General features: G+C 41.7%; 1 protein-coding gene across 4 annotated transcripts in view; it reads right to left on the bottom strand.

Annotated features, from left to right (window-relative positions):
• The window catches only part of ATXN7L1 (ataxin 7 like 1), a 230687-nt gene that overhangs the window by 13134 nt on the left and 197108 nt on the right, over positions 1-20445 (bottom strand). For all 4 annotated transcript variants that reach the window (XM_016204762.2, XM_016204763.2, XM_087821097.1 and 1 more), the window contains 3 exons: positions 17347-17429; positions 16259-16515; positions 1030-1222 (listed from right to left, as the gene is read on the bottom strand). In XM_016204762.2, the coding sequence (XP_016060248.1) occupies positions 1030-1222; positions 16259-16515; positions 17347-17429 (533 nt within the window). The remainder of the gene's footprint in view (positions 1-1029; positions 1223-16258; positions 16516-17346; positions 17430-20445) is intronic.

The following is a 20445-nucleotide window of genomic DNA, read 5'->3' as shown; positions in this document are numbered from 1 at the left end:
TGGAACCACCGACCTCAAGATTCCTTGTTATATGAGATAATTAAATGACCATAGTGCATGCACTGTATGAATTGAGTTTTCTATTACTGGCATTCAAAGGCATTCTTAATTATCCCTCATTATTTCTGAATTAGCTAAAAGGCAAAGTCTCAGGCTGTTGGTAAGCCACAGGTCACCATCATGCCCATTCATCTCACAGAAGGGAGGAAGGAATCACTCTATCTTGATGCAGGGTTGATTTCATCTACACAGTCCATGAGTTCTAGGAAGAGTCAAAACTATTCCTAGAGGAATCAAGCTGGCACCAGAGGAAACCAGCCATGGGGCCCATGTTCCAGGTCCCCAGCATTCAGCTCAGTGATGGTAGCACCAGGCATCTCCTTTTCAAATGCTCATACGGCAAATATAAACAGGCCTCCAGCTCATGCCTCCTTATGATTCCCACCTCGAATTCAATCATGTGAATTGTTAAAGTGGACTCTTTCAAGGATTGGGAAGAAATTCTGTTCATCAGCAAACATACTGACATAAAATTCCTCCTCCTTTCCTTAACATACACACTGAGTACCCATGCCATATGGTCACATTTACTAATAACAATAAAACTCAGAACCAACAGGGGAGAAAACCAGCTAGCTGGCACTTGGCACACTGCTAAGACAGACGGTTCCCAGTGCAGGTGAGCTAGACTAATTTTTGAAATCAGAGGCTCCATTTTCAGATGGGCAAAGCTGGGAGGTCAGCTCCCCAGTGCACTTATATAAACACCACTTTTCAAGTGTTAATGCTTCAAGGTGGGCCACAAATACCCAGGTGTTTAAAGGATTATAATCAGCTGGGAGCCCTTCCCTTTCTTACTGTGATTTTCAAGGGTACTTCTAAGGCAATCATTCAACCTCAGGGTAAGCCTTTCCGTAAAACACTGTCCTGACGACCTCTCCTTAGAAATGTATGCCCTCTGACACGATCACCTAAATACCCACAAAGCACAGGGGGAAAATGCATGGAGGGAAACATCAGGTGGCCTACCGCAAGAGGTCTAGGGTGGTGGGTGGAGAACTGACAGTCTAACTTCTCAGGCTCGTCGGCTCCGTCCATCTCCCCTTCATCACTTGACAGTCGGCTGGCGAGGTCACCTCCAGCTGGGGGCAAAGAGGGTTCCGGAGTGCAGCTGCTGTGATTTGAAGATGTGGTGCTGCTTATGCTATTTGCAGATGATGGTCTAAGGGCAAGAAAGAACAAACAGAATAAACTCTTCTGAGGTAACAAGAGCCACACAGTTTAACAGAGCTCAGAAGGCAGCCCAATCAGCCTTTCCAGGTCAGTGGCAAACTTGCACAAGGGAAACATTCAGGCTGAGAGGGTTAGCAGCAACCAGCTCTCTACAGATCTGGTGGAGCTGAGGCTCTGCCCTGCTTGAATCTGGGCATCAGGGAAAACACCAACAGTGAATGCAGAATGCAAAATACAATAACATGGCAGAGTCTTCTATGAGTTCAGTTATAACTATTCAACTACTTGCATGTAAGTAATCTCTACTTGCCATGCATTTGCTTCTCTTTGAAGGTGGAACTTGACAGGAAGATCAACCAGGTAAACAAGTTCAAACCAATTGACAAAATATCAATAATGATGAAAGGCAGCCCTACAAACACTTTTTGTGCTACTAAACTATGGCTTTATGAGATTGTTATCATACTGGCATGAAAAGAGGTTTTTTCCCCAATGATGGGGCCACAAGTCCCTTACCCCACAGCCAGTCTAGTTTCTTAATATCATATGTAGTTTAATTATATCTTCTGAGGATGAATGCTTCACTTTTGACAAGACATTAGACCCTCCTGTGGGCATGGTTGGCTCATAGTAAGTGTTGAAGAAATATGTTTCTCAGTGAATTCCATGTGTATAAATAATCCAACAGATCTCATCTCAGTTATGGCTAAGCTCATAGAAAAACAATGTCACAGTGAGAGGTAGAACTACATGCTTGCTAAGCAGTAAAAAACAAAACAAACACATCCACATTAGGAAAAGAGTTAGGAGAGAAAGAGTCAAAGTTAGTTGTCAGCTGTTTTTACTGCTTTTCTACTTTCATTAGGTGATTGACCAGGGAGAAAGACAGGGAGAAAAAGAAATTTTGGAGAAAAAAATTAAAATCCTTAAAAAAACTGGTTTTCTGCATTCTTCTTTGGAAGCTGCCCCTTCAAGTCATATGAAGCAGCACTGTTGATTTGTCTCCCTCTCCTTCATTCTCACTCTGGATTCTCTGTTGCTACAAAATCTTTCTAGGTGTGAAATACCTGAGTTCAAATCAGATCCTGAAAGCACAGTCATTTAAAAACAAAGCCACAAAGGTGGAAACAACCCAAATGGCCATCAATAGACAAATGGATAAACAAAATCTGGTATATCTATACAAAATATTAGCTAAGTCTTAAAAAACAATAAAATTCTGATACATGCTGCAACATGGATGAACCATGAAGAAATTATGCTAAGGGAAATAAGCCTGTCACAAAGAGCAAATATTGTATGATTCCACTTAAATGAGGTACCTAGAATAGTCAAATCCATAGAGACAGAAGTAGAACAGAGGTTACCAGGCACTGGGGGAGGGGGAATAGAGAGCTTGTGTTTATTTATTTATTAAAATATGTTTGTATCGATTTTAGAGAGAGAGGAAGGGAAAGGGGGAGAGAGAGAAAAATATCGATTGGCTGCCTCCTGCAGGTCCCCTACTGGGGGGTTGAGCCCACAACCTGCATATGTGCCCTGACTAAGTGATCTTTTGGTGCATAGGATGACACTCAACCAACTGAGCCACGTGGGCTAGGGCAGGGTAGTTTGTGTTTACTGAGCACAGAGGTGCAGTATGGAATGATGAAAAGTCCTGGAGATGGTGGTGGTGGTTGCACCACAATGTGAGTGTATACTTAATGCTACTAAATTGTACACTTAGAAATAAAATGGTAAATTTTGTGATGTATATTTTACTACAATAAAAAACCAAAAAATTCCCCAAACTAAGCCATAGGTAGTTTTTCAGTGTTATTACAAGAGCTCCATTAGTATGACAGTTTATTATTGACTATCACCTTCCCATACTTATAAAAACAAAGATGCCATTCACTCTGCATCTTAAAAGTCTACAGTCCAGAGACCACATCTCCCCAGGTGCATTCCTGGATACATTCTCTCCTGTATCAGAAGGGGCAACTACACTATTGCCTGTTTACAGCTGAAGACCCAAATAGTAAAACAATTTTGATGAAATGTATAAAGAAAGAAAACAGCAGCCATAATCCTGCCACTCAAGTGCTATTACCGTATTGATTTATTACCTTCCAGACTTCTTTACTGTGCATACACAGGCACATTAATTTTTAAGCAAGAACTGGACCACACTGTACATACTATTTTGAGACATGGGTTTTTTTGGTTTGTTTTTGCTTCTGTTAATCCTCACCCGCAGATACTTTTCCCATTGATTTTTAGAGAGAGTGGAAGGAAGGGGGGGTTGAGAGAGAGAGAGAGAAACATCGATGTATGAGAGACACATCGATTGGTTGCCTCCCCCAAGCACCCTGATGGGGCAGGGGATCAATCCTGTAACCCAGGTATGTGCCCTTAACTGAGAATCAAACCCGAGATCCTATGGTGTGAGTGCTGACACTCTAACCACTGAGCCACACTGGCCAGGGCTAGACATATAAATATATATTTAAACCTAGTGATATTGTAGAAATCTTTCCATGTATAGAACTATGTCATCTTTTTAAATATTATCATCTAGTACATCTTTTTAAATAGTATTCCATAGTATGGATTATCTTAATTTACTTATCTAGTCTATTAATGGGCATTTAAGTTGTTTCCAAACTTTTTAGTAGGCTCTTTTTGAAGCCTTTCCCAACATGATAGGACCTCCATGCCCTGAAGGAGATACAAATGAGCTGGATTTTGTTAAGTGTGATAATAGCATCATTACATTGAAAATTATCTCTACTTTTTAAAGATGCATTTTGAAATCTTTAGAGGTAAAATGCCATGATATCAATCTACTTCAAAATATATCATCAAAAAATATAGATGATGCCCAGCCGGGTGCGGCTCAGTGGTTGAGCATCGACCTAGGATCCAGGAGATTGCAGTACGATTCCCAGTCAGGGCACATGCCTGGGTTGTGGGCTCGATCCCCAATTGGGAGCGTGCAGGAGGCAGCCGATCAATGACTCTCTCATCATTGATGTTTCTATCTCTCTCTCTCTCCCTTCCTCTCTCTGAAATCAATAAAGATATATTAAAAAAAAAATATATATATATATATATATATAGATGAAGTAAATATAATTGCAAAACCTGAATATTACAATTATTCAAACTAGGTATAAGGGTGTTCATTGTATTATACTCTTTTCTTTTCTGTACATGGGAAAATTTAATAACAAGAGATAAAAAAGGGAAAAAAGAAAGTGGGCTGGTAGTACAGGTACTTTCTGTGTAAGAAAGTTTCAGAAGAAGTTCCTGTTAAGTGGAGCAGATAAATTGAACACTTATCTCCTCTCTCTTCCCAAATCCTATAGCAAAGGGATAAAAAAGGCATTAGCCCCAAAGAACAAAAATATCAGCAGAAATATGGTGATTGTTATGGTGATGAATTCCCAGCCTCCATTTAACCCCAAACCAACAATGAAATCTCATTCATCTTGCTCATGATTGGTTTAGAAAAGGGCATGAAAAATAAAATATATTCTGGGGGGAGGGCTTTTGCAAAGATTTTTCTAACCTTTAAAAAGACACAAAGAAAAGGTGGTTTCCACCTTCACAGGATCTTGTTTTATCTGGATGTGCCTGAAAGTGCTGTAGCCATCTTGCTATAGACTTTGAAGACTCGGAAGACTGAAGAGTGTGGATTGAAAAAAGGGCAGAGAAGCAGAGCCAATTCCTGATCTCTGGGGACTGGAGTCATTTCACTCTGGACTTGTTGTCTCATGCGGTTAGAAACTTCCTAATTATTAAACATTTATTAAGACTAAATTTTCTGCAAATAAAAAAATGGGACTACATCAAGCTGAAAAGTTTTTGCAAAGCAAAGGAAACCATCAACAAAACGAAAGACAACCCACTGAATGGGAGAGCATATTCGCCAATGATATATTAGATAAGGGGTTAATATCCAAAATTTGTAAAGAATTCAAAACTCAACATCAGCCACTGTGGAAAACAGTATGCAGTTTCCTCAAAAAATCAAAAATGGAACTGCCTTATGACGCAGAGATTCCACTTCTGGGTATCCCAAGAAACCCAAAACACTAATTTGAAAGAATATAAGCACCCTTATGTTCATTGCAGCATTATTTACAATAGCCAAGCTATGGAAGCAAGCTATGAATGACAACTGAGAATTTTAATTAGAAAAATACTGTAGTTTATAAATAGGAACATCCAAAACATATTTAAGCCATTTGAGCACTTGATTTTTCCATGTCCTTTGCATCTAGATTGAACAGACCACAAGAAATTTCAGACTGATAGCTGAGTCTCCTTATCTTCAGAATCTCTTCCTTCCCATAGTCAACATAGTAGTTCCATTAGGAACTGTAGATTTTGCAGTTGAGCCTGGGGCTGCGCAAGGACAAAGTTCAGCCAATATTTGGAGGGACTTCATAGTTCAGAAGTCAACTTAGCTGAAAATATCCAAATGTATTATGGAAGCCTCATATTTATCATACAGCCTACATACACACTGATGGACAGCTAGCTTTCAACAAACAAGTAGATGAAAAAGTTGTGGTACATATATACAATGGAATATTATTCAGCCGTAAAAAAGAATGAAATCTTACCATTTGTGACAGCATGGATGGACCTAGAGGGTATTATGCTATGTGAAGTAAGTCAGACAGAGAAAGACAAGTACTTTATGATTTCACTTATACGTGGTATCTAAAGAGCAAAACAAACAAACAAACAAACAAAACAGAAACAGACTTATAGATACAGAAATCAGACTGATGATTGTCAGAGGGGAAGGAGGTTGTGGGGCTGAGTGAAAAAGGTAAAGAAATTAAACAGTACAAATTGGTAGTCACAAAACAGTCATGGGGATGTAATGTACAGCATGGAGAATATAGTCAATAATATTGTAATAACTATGTATGTTGCCAGGTGGATATTTAAAATATTGGGGGTGACTACTTTATAAAGTATTTGACTCTAACCACTATGCTGTACACCTGAAACTAATACAAATAATATTGAATGTAATCTGTATTTGAAAAAAAAAAAAGACTAGGTTTTCTGCTACTTGCATCTAAAGAATCCCAACTAATGTGTGAAGGAGAGATCTTAACATATTTTTAGAAGACAGAATGTGGCTGGAGAATATTAATTGATGGGAAAGGAGCTAACCTACCACAGAACTTCTGAGAAGGAGGGCACTTGGAGCTACCTAGAACTTCAAAAGTCATGTGAGAACTAAAACAGTGGGAGAGTTAAAAGTTTTAATATGTGGTAGTTGGACCTACAAGTCATCACTACTACATCAGTCAGGTGACTCACTATCTGCCAGGACCTTCCTCCCCCTCCAATCAGCTCTCCAACAAGAGAACAAAGGCTTATTCTCTAGAGAAACTGAACTGGAGAGTCTGGAAACCAGGCTCAGCAGAGACCAGGAGTGAGGCACAGGGCTGGAAATAGGGTGACTGTTGCTATCCCTTGCCAGATCCTTAGTCCACACTTTCAGAATGCTAGGCACATCACTGAGCAGGAGCTTTCCCTTGAGAAACTGAATAATCCCAGAGAAAAGGCATCCAGATCTTGCTTTTGGGAGTCTTCCAACAAAAGGCTGATTGGTGACCTGATGACTTTTTGGTTGGTAGTCTCACAAACAGACTTCCAATCAGCCTGTTAGAGCCTCTCTTCTAAATATGAATGGTTAGGGATCACCAAATATTCTTGGAACATCTCCAACATAAGACTGTTCAACCAAACATGACATACATATAGGAAACAAACCTGGAGGAAATGAAGATAATGAAGGAAAGAGGAAAAACTAAAAAATCTACATTCAAAGATATTACAGTCCTGGCTGGTGTGGCTCAGTTGTTTGGGCATCGTACCAAAATGTTGCCAGTTCAATTCCTGGTCAGGGTGTACACCCAGGTTGTGTGCTCGACTCCTGTTGGGGGGTGTGCTGGAGGCAGCCAATCTATGTTCCATTCTCACATCGATGTTTCTCTCTCTCCCTCTCCCTTCCTTTCTCTCTAAAGAATGGATTAAAAAAAAAATCTTTAAAAAAAGATAATAGAAATGTATTAGTTCCGCAAAATGATTGCATTTCATAGGATACTATAAGAAGCAATCAAACAAAAAGCAGATCCTAAAAATTAAAAAAGTGAATCACAAATTGATTATTTAATATACAGTTTTGAAGCTAAAGAAAATCTTTTAGAAAAAAAAATCTTTTAGGAAGTGGAATAAGAGATTAAGAGAGATAACAGGAGAAAAGATATTAAGAGATTAAAAGATCAGAGCAAAAGGTCCAACATCCAACTAATAGGAGACCAAGAAAGAGAATAAAAACAGCAGAGGAGAGAAAATTATCCAAGATTTAAGACAGGAAAATATCCCAGAAACAAGTTTTTCCAGATTGAAAGGATCTGCTGAGTATGCAGTACAATAAATGAAAGAAGACCTACATTAAGGGTAATCCCTTTGATATTTCAAAGCCTCAGTCTTCAGAGATAAGAACTGGTCATTGCAAAGAAATGGGAATCAGAATGATATTAAACTTCCCAATAAAAACCTTTGATACAAAAAGCCAATGAAAAAATGTCTCCAAATTCTGTAGGGAAAAGGTTTCAATCCAGTTATTTACTCAGAGAGATTATCAATTAAGTGTGAGGGTAGAATAAAAACATTTTTAAGTATGTAAGAATTCTAAAAATTGACCTCCCATGCACCTGTCCCCCAGAAGCTAGTGGAGGTGATATTCCATCAAAATAAAGCAAAATAAAGAGAGGAAGGCAATGGGATCCAGAAAACAGGTGCTCTAAAGAGAGAGGGCATAGAGAGTTCCAGGATAGCAGGAACTACTATTTTTCATTCTACATCTTTTGGGACTATTTGATTTTTGAACTATGTGCCTAATATTACTTTGGTTAAAAGAAATAAAGAATTTAAATGTCAAAAGTAAGCTGGTGCAAAATTAGAGTTTGGTTTTCTCTCTCTGTTAAAGAAGACAAAGTTTCTTGGACTATTGGTCTGCTACTGATATTGCGAAAAAGTTTTCTGTCTTGAAAGCAAAGATCCTATGTTTTATCAAAATAATTTTCTGTGTTTTATGTTGCCTTAACCGGGTCGTTGGTTACTTAAGAAAAACCAAATCTCCTAAATAGTAAGAACCATTTTGCTAACAATTACATAAGCTTCTATATTTGTGTTTGAAATTTTCTATTGTCACTTTGGTTAAATGGATAATTAAGTTTTGCTTCATAATGACATGATCCTATTTAGTCAAATGTCTAAACCTCTTGATATATTTTGACAAACTTCTAGAAATTTAAATTAAAAATAGAGTCTGACCTGGTAGTAACTGAGGTATTCCTGAGGGCCTCTGGAACAACTTTAAAGATTTGTTTACAAAGAGAAATGTTAAACTAATTAGCCTTATTTTGGTGTGTTGAAATTATATGGGAAGCACTGTCAAATAAAAAAATAACAGTGAGCCTTCTTTATGTTGTATTTAAGTGTATATTGTAATTGTCACAAATATATATTGCTGGCTCTGGCCAGTGTTGCTCCATGGTTAGAGCGCCTGCCCACACACCAAAAAGTCTTGGGTTCAATTCCCAGTCAAAAGCATGTATCTGGGTTTCGGGTTCACTCCCGCCCCCGGTTGGGGCATGTGAAGGAGGCAACCAGTTGATGTGTCTCTCTCATATTGATGCGCTTTTTTTCTTTCTCTCTCTCTCCCCTTCCATTCTCTCTGAAAAACAATGGAAAAAATCCTCGAGTGAGGCTTAACAACAACAATAACAAAAAAGCAGTGGTACATTTGCACAATGGAATACTACGAGGCTGTACAAAAGAAGGAGCTCTTACCCTTTGTGACAGCATGGTTGGACCTGGAGGTTATTATACTAAGCAAAATTAGCCAGTCAGAGAAAGACAAATACTATATGATCTCACTTTAATATGGAATCTAACAAACAAAATAAACTGACAAACAAAATAGATACAGAGGCATGGCTACATGGAACAGACTGACAGATCTTAGAGGGGAGAGGGGGATGAGGGGACTGGATGAAAGAAGGTGAAGGGTTAGCCAAAGAACATATATGCATAGCCTATGGGCACAGAAAAACAGTGTGGCGAAGGCCGGGTGGGCGGGGCTGGGTGGAGGTGGGCAAAAGGGGGAGAAAATGTGGGACATCTATAACAGTGTCAACAATATATATGTAGCTAGAAATCTGAGATATCCTAACGTAAAGATGCCTGTTGTCAAAATTGAGGGACACACTAAAACGACTGAACCTGAGTAACAGATTTTGGCACATGTGGATGAAGTCCATCCTTTGCTGCAAAAAATGACCCACTGCCAGATTTTTGCCATCCTGATGTTCTTGTAACATGGTAACAGTCCCTTCCTGAATCAGAGAAATTAAGATGGACAAACAATGGCTGTAAATTAAATGAATAGTCAGGCCTATGGGAAACCCAAACTGTCCACCTGGTTAACCTGGCTCCTTGGCATTTTTTGGGTTTTTGCATCCCTCATCCACCATAGTACATGTAAGCTGGGCTTCATTCAACTGCCGCTTAGTTTGGATTATTAGTATGCTCTTGTTTTTTTGTGTGTTTTCTGCTGGTACCCATAGAATGGCAAAGAAACTGTGAGAAATTGTTTCCTACTTGGAGTGTGCCTTCTACAATCTCTAGTGATTGGGTACCCACTTCACTGAGCAAATCATATGCGCCCTGATGGACAGTCTTGCAAACTTCTTGGAATTATGACCCAAAGTCTAGAGAAATAATTAAAAACTGGATTAAAGCAGAGCAAGTTTAATTACATAGGACTGAATGAACTGATGAAATGGTTACAATTTTTATGACTTTTTGTTTGACATTGCTGATTTTTTAATCTTTTTATTTTCCAGATAAAAGAAAACTGTTTGACTTAGCAATTTGGTAAATTATACCTCTGTAAGTAGAATTGAGGCATTTATTTTTTTGTCACTACTGGATCCCTCCAGAATCCAGTAATGAGTATTTTTCTTTTCATGGCAATGTGATTATTTGCATAAGTTCAATAAGAATCTATTAGGCTGGTTTTATTAGCAAGGCTTTGACTGGAATATCACGTTTGAGAGAGGCATGCATAGACTCGGACCAGAAAGCTTGAGGAGTTAAGATTGACTTTGCAAGCCAATAAAAGCCCCTTTGGGAAAACAGTCTGGTACTTAGTTTACATGGTTCACAGCAGACTTTCCAGGTGAGGAACAAATGTTGCTTCTTGGGAGAGGCAAGGAAAGAACCTCAGGATATGCTGAGGATCTTGAGAAGAGAGGATTCACCCAAATCTATGGTTATTGCAGATGAAATTTGATGGCTGGCATGTGGCTTGGCTTCTTAGCCTTGAGAGGCTATTTAAAATTCAATCTGAAGATTCCTTCGAAAAACTCCAGCAAAGCAGATTTAAAGGGACCTATGTGGTTAATTACTATTCTTGCTGAACTTATACAAATAATCAGGTCAAGTTTTTGAAATTAGACTTATTTTGCAGATAAATTAGTCTCAATTTGGCTATCTTTGGTAAAGATGGGGGTGATAACAGAAAATTATGTTTCAATAGGAACTATAATATGCCGTTGTGGATATTAGATTCTAGCGCTGTCCATTGACTTTCGAGTTTTGTTTTGTTTTACATAATATACACATCAGAGAAATTGCCACAACAGCTCATCCTTAATCTCAGTGACTGATGTGGTGTAAGCCACACTGACAGTTTACCTGAGGACCTGATGCAAACTAAATATTAGGGAATTTAATCCGTATAGTCAGCTGTTTGGCCTGCTCTACTGCTCAAGCTCTATGACTCGTACAGACCAGCATAGAGTCCTTGGCAAGTGGGTCCTTAAACAATAGGATTGCTTTAGATTACTTGTTAGCTAGCTGAACAGGGAAATGTTTGTGCAGTGGCCAACTCATCATGGTTTGGGTCCTGGGGGACATAATAATAAAAGTTAATCCTTGTGCTTTGTCTAAATTAAACACTGAGAATGTCTCCTCTAAGGCTTAGGGACCATCACGGAACAGGTGAGCACGTGAGATTGTAAGAGCTGGATAAATGGGGCACAATGACAGACTGATCTGACTCCACCTTAAAAAGCTAATCTTCCCTCTTAATTGACCCTGGACTTGGTTGCCTTATTTCCCTCAATACTGCGGCATAAGCAACACAAGGGGGTAACTGTAACAGTGAAATGCTTAGCCTCTCTGACTCCATCGTCAAGCCTATGTTTTTCCCCGGGTCTTCCGGCTAATAGCTCATCTTAATCTTGCATATAGACATGCTACTCATTAAAGAAATTGTGCTTGCAGCTTGAGGAGATAAGGTAAGTGTGTATTGTTTATCAAAGATTTGCAGGAATCTTGAGACAAAGACCAGAGTCACAGCAACCAACACAATCTTCCTCAGATCCCTACTGCTAGTGCCCAGATGTGTGTGGTGGTCAATCACCTCTTGCCACTCCATTTCCCCTTTCCTTGACATAAAAGAAGATTGAACTCTGTGCTTTCTTAAGATGAATTTGAGGTAGTACTAGGGCTCCCATTTGGTTAGCAACTTCTCAAACAATAAGCCTTGCCCGGCTGGGCATGGCTCAGTGGTTGAGGGTCAACCTGGGATCCAGGAGATCGGGGTTCGATTCCCGGTCAGGACACATGCCTGGGTTGTGGGCTCGATCAATGACTCTCTCATCATTGATGTTTCTAAATCTCTCTCTCTCCTTTCCTCTCTCTGAAATAAATAAAGATATTAAAAAAAAATTATCTCAAACAATGAGCCTTTCCTAACTCCAATAAAATAAAATAAAAGAAAAAAGAAAAAAAAGAAAAGAGAGGTTCTTTTCTTTTCAGCAAGTTCCAGTTGTCAGATAAAAGAGAGGAGATAAGGGCAGAATACTAGAGAATAAAGATGAGCATGGAAACTGTATTCTAGAGCAAAATCAGCTTGAAGGGCAAAGACAGAAATACGAGTAATGGTGTGCACACGTGTGCACAGGCACACCGCGGAGGAGGAGAGCCGAATCTATCCCTTTTTAGGCTTGTTTCATTCAGGATGCAAGCACCCTCCTGGCGATGATGGATTGGTAGATGCTTTCAAGACCTTCCATCTCTGATCACTGTACTCCAGGGTGGAACCTGGAGGGAAGTTCACTGGAACCAGCCTATGTCTCAAAAAAACATGGCTTGGTGAGAAGGGATGGGGAATGGGGCAACTAGTCACGGGAAACTGTTGAAAAAAGTCATTCAAGTTTGTTAAACTGCCATCCATCTTTTCTCCCTCGACGCTACATCATCCCTCCCCTCTCCACTTACAGTTTGGTCTAAAGACAGTGTATGTGATGATGGTCCCTGTTCAGTTCCACTCAGGGAAACTTAATGAAAGTCTCTGCCCCACCACTTTGAGGACGCAGGAGCATCAGTCTGTCTGAGTGCTTTGGGGAAGAGAGCGCAAGGCAATCGACCTTAACTGAGTCCGTATTATGTGCTAGGCATGTCACATACACTTTCTCATCCAACTTACCCACTGCCTTTGTGCATTTAACTATTATCTACATTTATCAGAGGAGAAAATTGCTTGCAAAGCTAATAAGAGGTAGGAATGAGACTTCAAAGCCTCCCTATATTGATAAACAAATGTAGACAGAGTGCAGGGAGAAATATGTCAAGGAGAGAAATGGCTTACAATTTGGCAATAACACTCTCCTAATTAGTCATAACTGAAGTTGTTTTCACTCCAGACTCATCTCTGTCCTTTTTTAGGTATCTAGGACCTTCTGCCTCTCTCTCCACTGCCCCTTGTCAGTCTAAAATTCAATGGATTTTGCCATTTTATACTTTAAGATTAGATGTATTAGAATTCTCAAGACAGGGGAGAATTTGCCCAGATTTTGTCAGCACTGGCTTCCATAGCTGACCTTCCCCTCTCCCTCCCAGGCATCAGAGTCTGGCTTGTCAGAGCCCGGCTTGACCCTCTGCCTTCCTCCCCCTTTCCAACAGAGTCCTGATGTTATGGCTGGGCTGGTCATTCATAGCCCTTGGGCTCTTTGGGGCAAGTAACATGTTTCCTTAGAGTTGGGGACAAAGAAACAGAACTTATATGTATGCTATTTAAGGGCCCCTACGTTGGGGGACAGAAGGTAAGAGGATTGGCAAATGGAAATCAGGTACCACCAAGGACTGTTTACTCACATTGCTTTCCTATTGAATACCACTGCCACTTACTAACAGCTTCCATTAGTTCAGTGCTTATTATAAGCTTGGTACTTTATGTCACTAAATTCTTCTTAGTTCCATTTTACAAGTTGAGGCTAGAGAGACTAAGAAACATGACCACACTCATCTAGTTAGTAAGCATGGAGCTGAGATATGCACTTCCAATCCTGTTCCGACCTGTGCTCTCTAACTTTAACATTTTCAATTCTAGACCCAAGTTCCTTTTTAGAAACCTCTGACAAGAATGGGTAGCATTTCAAGAATATGAAAGCTGAAATATTTTCAAGGTTACCAAAACAACATGTAAGAAATAAATTCACACATGTTAATATTTCCAACAAAAAGAATTCATGATCGGGAAGGGATTACGATAATTCCATCTATGTGTGGTAATTTTTTTTTTTTTGGCCAATTGTAGATAATTAGTATAATTGAAATATCTATTATATGTATGTCATTAACATGAGTAAAATAAATGTTTTAACTTTTATGTGATTATAACATTAAATTCTGATCATGCTTTTTAAATCTCTGATTGCATGGGGGGGCGGGTCTCATTCTATCCTAAAACAAGTGCAAGAGGATATACTTCTCTACTGACACTGAGCCAGAGTCCACCCCTGAGGTCTTTGGTGCCTATATCAACTTTGAAAAACGTCCTCAAAGATTACTGTTAGCAACATTTGTAATGCTCTCCTTTGCTTCCCCATTCCTTTCAGAGACATTACTTTTGCTGATTAATCTCACTCTCTTTTTCCTGCTTCCGTAAGAGAATAGGTACACCTGGAATTTCTCTATCCACAAACATTCTTCTGAAAATTAGCCTGGAAGGAACAGGAAGCAGAAGTTATTAAGGCTCCATTGCCTGTTTTATTTTTTAACGGCTGTTCCATGGCTTCTCGGTTAATCAGGTACCACTGCTTGGGTGAGAAGTGCCTCTATCAGTCAAAATTGTATAATTAAAAAGTGTTTTCCAACTGGGTTCCCTGGAGTCTTGGGGGAATGTGAGGTGATCCCTCAGACAGTCAGGGGGGACAGCAGGCTCTGGGTACATGTGTGATGAGAGCAGGGCTATGCTGGCTTCAGATGGAGGCAAGTCTGCTTTTCTATTGGGTGCCATGCAAGGTTTTGTGGGGATGAAAAAGTTCTACAGCCCCAAAGAAGCTTGAAAGTCACTGTATACAGGAAAAGCCCTTCCCAGAAGTTTGGAAGAGAACCGTCTCCTCAACTCTAAAGCAAAGGTAACATCCTTCACCAACATCTGGCACTACAACGAGAAGTAATTATAAAATGATCTTGCAAAATGTGGGGCAAGGAAAGAGGCATGTAAATGGACAAAACATGAGAAGGGTTGTGATGATGGAAATGTGTGTGGGTCGTGATTCCACCTGACTGCTCCTCATGAATGCCTGAGGCTGAGGCTGGCCATTCCTACACAGCAACTTGGGCTGTCAAACTGGGTCAGGCTTGTCCCAAAATGGAAGGCATGAGGGTGAGAACCTGGGAGGTCAGTAGGAACTGCCACCAAATATCTGCTGTTGTTTTAAAAACCAACTCCTTCCCCTTCTTTTATAACTACATTCTCTTAAAGCCTCCTTGCTGACTGGACCCTGTAGGACGCACACAGTATGCACTAAAAATTATCAGGTAATACCAGGACCTGTACTTCTCATATTGCATTATTAATGTTTCCTTTTAATGATGTCATGGATATTTGAGTCTTATCTTCTAAACTAAGTTCCTGAAAAGCAGAACCTAGTTTCATTCATCTCTGCACCCCTGCCAGAGGGTACCTGACATAGTGCCTTGCTTATAGAGCAAGCACTTACTATTTTTGAATGAGGATTCCCTGTCCTATTACCTAGAAGTTGTCTGCTGCTCAAAGTGGCATTCCACTGCCCATCAAAACACACGTATGGATTTTAAATCACTCGTAATCCAAGTGGATTTTAATTCTCTTCCCTGTTCTTTCCTTTCTGTCCAGGGCAACCAAATAAAACCACTGACAGGTGGCTCAGCTTTCTGGGTGTGCAAGGAAATACAGAATAAAAAGCCTCTGTTATGCCACTTTTCCCTTCACCTAGGTCATTCAAGGTTTGTGGGAAAAATTTACAAAATAGTGCCTGGCTGGGCTTGACTCAGTGGTTGAGCATCAACCTAGGATCCAGGTGATTGGGGTTCAATTCCCGGTCAGGGCACATGCCCGGGTTGCAGGCTCGATCCCCAGTTGGGGGTGTGTAGGAGGCAGCCAATCAATGACTCTCTCACCATTGATGTTTCTATCTCTCTCTCTCCCTCTCCTTTCTTCTCTCTGAAATCAATAAAGATATATTAAAAAAAAATTATAAAATAGTGTGTCAAATGGGCTCCTAAATGTGCTGACTACCCATCCATCCAGGCTTTCTGCACTCTCTGCTCCAGGAATGTTCAACTAATCTAAAAACCCAGGCAAGCCAGGAAGTTGCCTGGTGGCTGATGTGTCATATAGGTATTTCTTTTCAGCTTACTCTTGTTCTGATATAGATCTGCTCTGAAGGGTGATGATGATGAAAATGATGACAATGATGACAGCAGTAAAAGCCACGGAACACCACGGCCGAGCCCCATATGCCCATTATCTTATTTAAACTGCATAACTGCCTTACGAGGCAGGACTATTATGGATTCCATTTAATATGTGATCTGACCACATGCAACCCAGTAAGGCAGGCACTTGACCAAGGACTCTGGCCTCTATCACCACAGTGGGACTTACCTAGGAAGCACAGAGTTAGGTGGCCTGGATTTTGCAGGGGATGTGACTTTAGATTCTGGCCCAGAGCTCCCTGAAGATCCTGGCAGAGGGTCCTGTGCCGGCCCAGATTGGTTTGGAAGTACTTCCCTCACTGAAGACAGAAGATGCTCTTTATCTTTAACTTCTTTTTCCCGGGACTTGGCTTTGTGTTCTGCCAGAAGGAGGTCAAATTGCTTTTTCCGGCCTGGGACTGCCCTCCGATGGCTTAGCGAATGTGTCTAAGGAGAAGAGAGATGAAAAGCACAGCCTCTTTGATCAGCACATAAACCTGCTTCCCTGGGCCCTCCATTTCAGAAACAGCCATTCATGGGAATTTAGAGGTGCTTGAAAAGTCAACTTCAAGGCAACAGCTCCTGTTCTGTGGCTGGGAAGAAGCAGAGACCACACAGATGCAACCATGCCCTATTCTCCCGGCATTAAAAAGCCAAAGCTTCCTCCAAAAAATAGCATAAGATGACAAGCTTCAGTGACGAACCCAGGAAAACCTCTCTGACGAAAGGCCACCGTGAGAGAGTCTAGAGTTAATCCAGGTGCAGGTGGAAGGCTCACTGTGGCCCGACACACAGAGCCACCAAGCAGAGGGCCACAGCCTCGATCCCAAGAAGCACTAGCAGTTCAGTATGAAATACGTGGCTGAGAGAGACCTAGTGGCAGCCGCCTTGGGTCAGCTGCCCCCTGGACACCCCAGTGTGGCCGGATCGGGGGCGCGGCAGGACTGCCTTTCAGGGCGCTGCCTCCGCCGCCGCTGCCGCTCCTGCATACATTAAAACGTAGCAGGGTTTAGAACCGCCTGTGAGTGCCTATAAATACAATTTACTGTCTGGCCTCACAAGTAACAGGGGAAGCCTTTTTTTTTCCTTCTTAAAAAGCCAGTCAGCTTGAGGCAGGCACTCTGCTACCATGGAAGAGAAGAAAGCATTTCCCTTACAAAGAACAGCTGGGGGTCATGTCTAGGTTCCACACCCTGCCGTGTGCAGAGAGTGGCATGCAAACATTTCGACAAAGGCCCCAGCGAGAGCAGGAAGTATTTTTTATGGAAAGAGAAATACCTTGCAGGTGAGGGATCTTGTGCAAGGTTTCTTTGTCTCGGGATCCAATACTCCACAGTGTTTATTTGGGTCAAATTCTCTCTCTGGTTTAAGAAACAAACAAAAAATATAAGAAAAAAGGAGACTAAATAGGATTTGGCATTAAGACTACATTTAAAAAATGCACATTTGCACCAACAAGTGAGATGTTGTTAGGCAATCTGTATTTTTTCCCCCCCACCGACTGCTAAAATGCTTCAAGAACCGCTCAGGGGAACATGGTGCACCCTCTGAACCCAGAGTTCCCAAGTCTAGCTTCGGTAGGGTGTGGAATGCAGCACAAGACACAGGGAAAGGGGTGGGGCAAGCACGGTGTGGGAGGGAGCCATGCCGCTCTGACGCTTTATTTCACTTGAAAAGCTTCTCCAGGTACTTGGCCTTTTGGCCCAGGGAGAGCCACCTGAGGCCCAGGGCCACTTTTTCCTGGGTGTCTCCAAGAGTACATCACAACTCCCAACCCCACCTTGTCTTCCTGCTAGTTTTAGCCATGTAAGTGGGAGACTATTCCTCGACATGTCAGTGTGACCCTGCTCCTCTCCTGCTTTGCAGAGTGCTCAGCACAAGGCTTTCCAGACAGCCTTATTGACCAGAAAAACTGTTTACCTGATTCAGGAACATTTTGGGGGTGTCACAGGCAGGGGCAGGGGAAAAGTCTGGGTGTGTGCCTTATATAGATCTAAACTTAAAGGTGCATTGAGGGCAGAGCCTGCTAGTCTCACAGCTTCAGCCTGCTTTGCTCCCAGCATAGGCTTACTGCTATAAATGGGAATGAGCGGGGCAAGTCCCCTTGGGATGGCTGCAGGGAGGCCAGGCTTTCCCCATTGTCTGCCTTCCCACTGAACTGTTGGTGGGTCATATTGAGTTTACTTCTAAGCAACTTTCTCTTTTTAGGCCTATTTTGCATCCTTCATCCCTTCTGGATTACAAAAATGCTCTCCTCCCCAGGAAAATGAGGGGATGTGAGGGCCATCTCTTAAGGACCCTCCCTTTAGGCTTTAGAGTTCTGCCCTTCAGGTGGCCTCCTGTTTCTGGGAGCACCCAGTACACGCCTGCCTCCTGAAGAGCAGGAACGAGACAGCTCTCCTGGGCATTCACGAAGAATGTTGGGCTGTGCATAAATTTGTGGTGCTCTTAAGAGCCCTGAATAGCTACAAACTAAAAAAAGGTTACCTAGCCTGAAAAGCTGTCTGAAATTGGTAGAGTAAACTCGGAGCATAATCAATGAATGTGTTCTATTTTTTTACAAAAGATTTGGGGGTGCCCTGGCTGGTGTGGCTCAGTTGGGTGTCGTCTATGCACTGAAAGGTTGCTGGTTCAATTCCTGGTCAAGGGCTCCATCCCCGGTACAGGAGGCAGCCAATCGATGTTCTGCTCTCACACTGATGTTTCTCTTTTTCTCACCCTCTCTCTTCCTCTCTCTCAAAATCAGTAAACTATTCTAAAAACAACAACAAAGGTTTTGGGGTCATGAGGTGGTTGTGATGGTGGTTATATCCAAGACAGATTCCCTGGTTGGCTATCAAAATGCCCGCCTCTTTTTTTTGTTTGAAAAAGTCTTATTTTCTTTAAAGCTTCACTTTTAAGAAAAGAAAATGTCTAGGCCTGGAGATGCCCATTTCCTATGAGCCCTCTCTGCCTCCCAAGCAGTGCCTGGGTGCCAGGCCCCAGGCTGCCTGGCTTGGAGCTCTTTCCCTTGGGCTGTCAGTCAGGCCTGTGTCCAGATCCACACCAGCCCTCATGTTGGCCTGCAACTAAGCAGGTTGTTTGGCTGGGGGTAGGAGTTGGCTGCCAAATGTGAAAGTGAGATACAGGCAAAAGACCCAATGAGACCAAACCACCAACAAAATGCAAAACCAACAAACAGCAAAAAATATCTCCAAACAACTTCAGATAGGGGTAAAGGCTGGAAGCCATGGTCATGCTTCTGTCACAAGGAACCCACGGCCTCTGGACACTGTGCCTAGCCAGGCCTGTCAGTCTTTCCAGGGACGCTGCCACCCACCTCTGCAGAGTGAAACCGAACTTCCCATTCAGGAGGAGAGCCAGGAGCTGGGGGCTCCCTTCCACACAGTGAGGCCTCACAACGTGCAGAGGACACCAGGCTCTACCTTTTTTTCTTGATAGTGGGTAAATAGTACATGAGGAGATTTTCAGGGTATAATACTTTTGTTATTTGAATGTTTTGGGCTGAAGCGCTTTTAAGAATAATTTTTTTTAAAAGCTACAGATGTAAGATAGAAATATTGAAATACAGATAAACACGAAGTAGAAAATAAAAATGACCCACAATTTTTGGGGTGCTTAAGAAGTATGCTCATACCAGAAGATATAGTTTCTTTCTCACAGGGTGGCTTTCACAATAGATTTTTTTTTCTATTCAAGGTTAGATAAATTCCCATGGTGTATGAATAGGTACTTAAGCTTGTTTTGGTCTTTTGGCAAAAGCAGAATGGCTAGATTTAGTTTTACAACAAATCCAAAGCAAACATCATCCACAACCATTGCCTCAAAGACTGGTCATGCATACCTTTCCAGGCACCCCAAGTGCCTGCTCAGACAACCAAGGAACACACCCAAGAAATGTCCCCCCAAACTTCATCTGCTGTGTGAACCTGACTGTACCTGAATAGGAATTCCAACTGATTACTTGGGAAAGGCAGTTGTAGCCCCAGACCACAGAATCAAGCTGGAAACCAATTAGGCCAAAGGACAGAGGTTGTGTCTTTCTGTGGGGCAGTCACTGATGGGACTGTCCCAAGCCTGCCCCAAGCTACTGTGGGATGTCGCTGAGGTTGTCCAACTTTATGGTAGTGAGGCCTCTACAAAACCCAGGGGCAGTTCAGCTTGTTGGCATCATAATAAGACCCTCAAAACCCACAGACTGTTATGGTTGGTGTAGAGCATCCTGCCTCCTGGGTCACTAGGGTAACTCCCGCTAAGCACTGAGCTGAGTGAGAGCCTCATCTGGCCCGGGAATAAGAGAACGAGCTCTTGCTTACATTTTTAGGTGGGGGTCCTGCTTGCAGATTAACTCTATGTCCCCCACCCCCTTAAAATGAA

This window comes from Miniopterus natalensis, chromosome 10 (genome assembly GCF_054644295.1).
Source record: "Miniopterus natalensis isolate mMinNat1 chromosome 10, mMinNat1.hap1, whole genome shotgun sequence".
Taxonomy (NCBI): Eukaryota; Metazoa; Chordata; class Mammalia; order Chiroptera; family Miniopteridae; genus Miniopterus; species Miniopterus natalensis.
The sequence above is the reverse complement of the archived record's forward strand: the minus strand, read 5'-3'. Positions and strand labels throughout refer to the sequence as shown.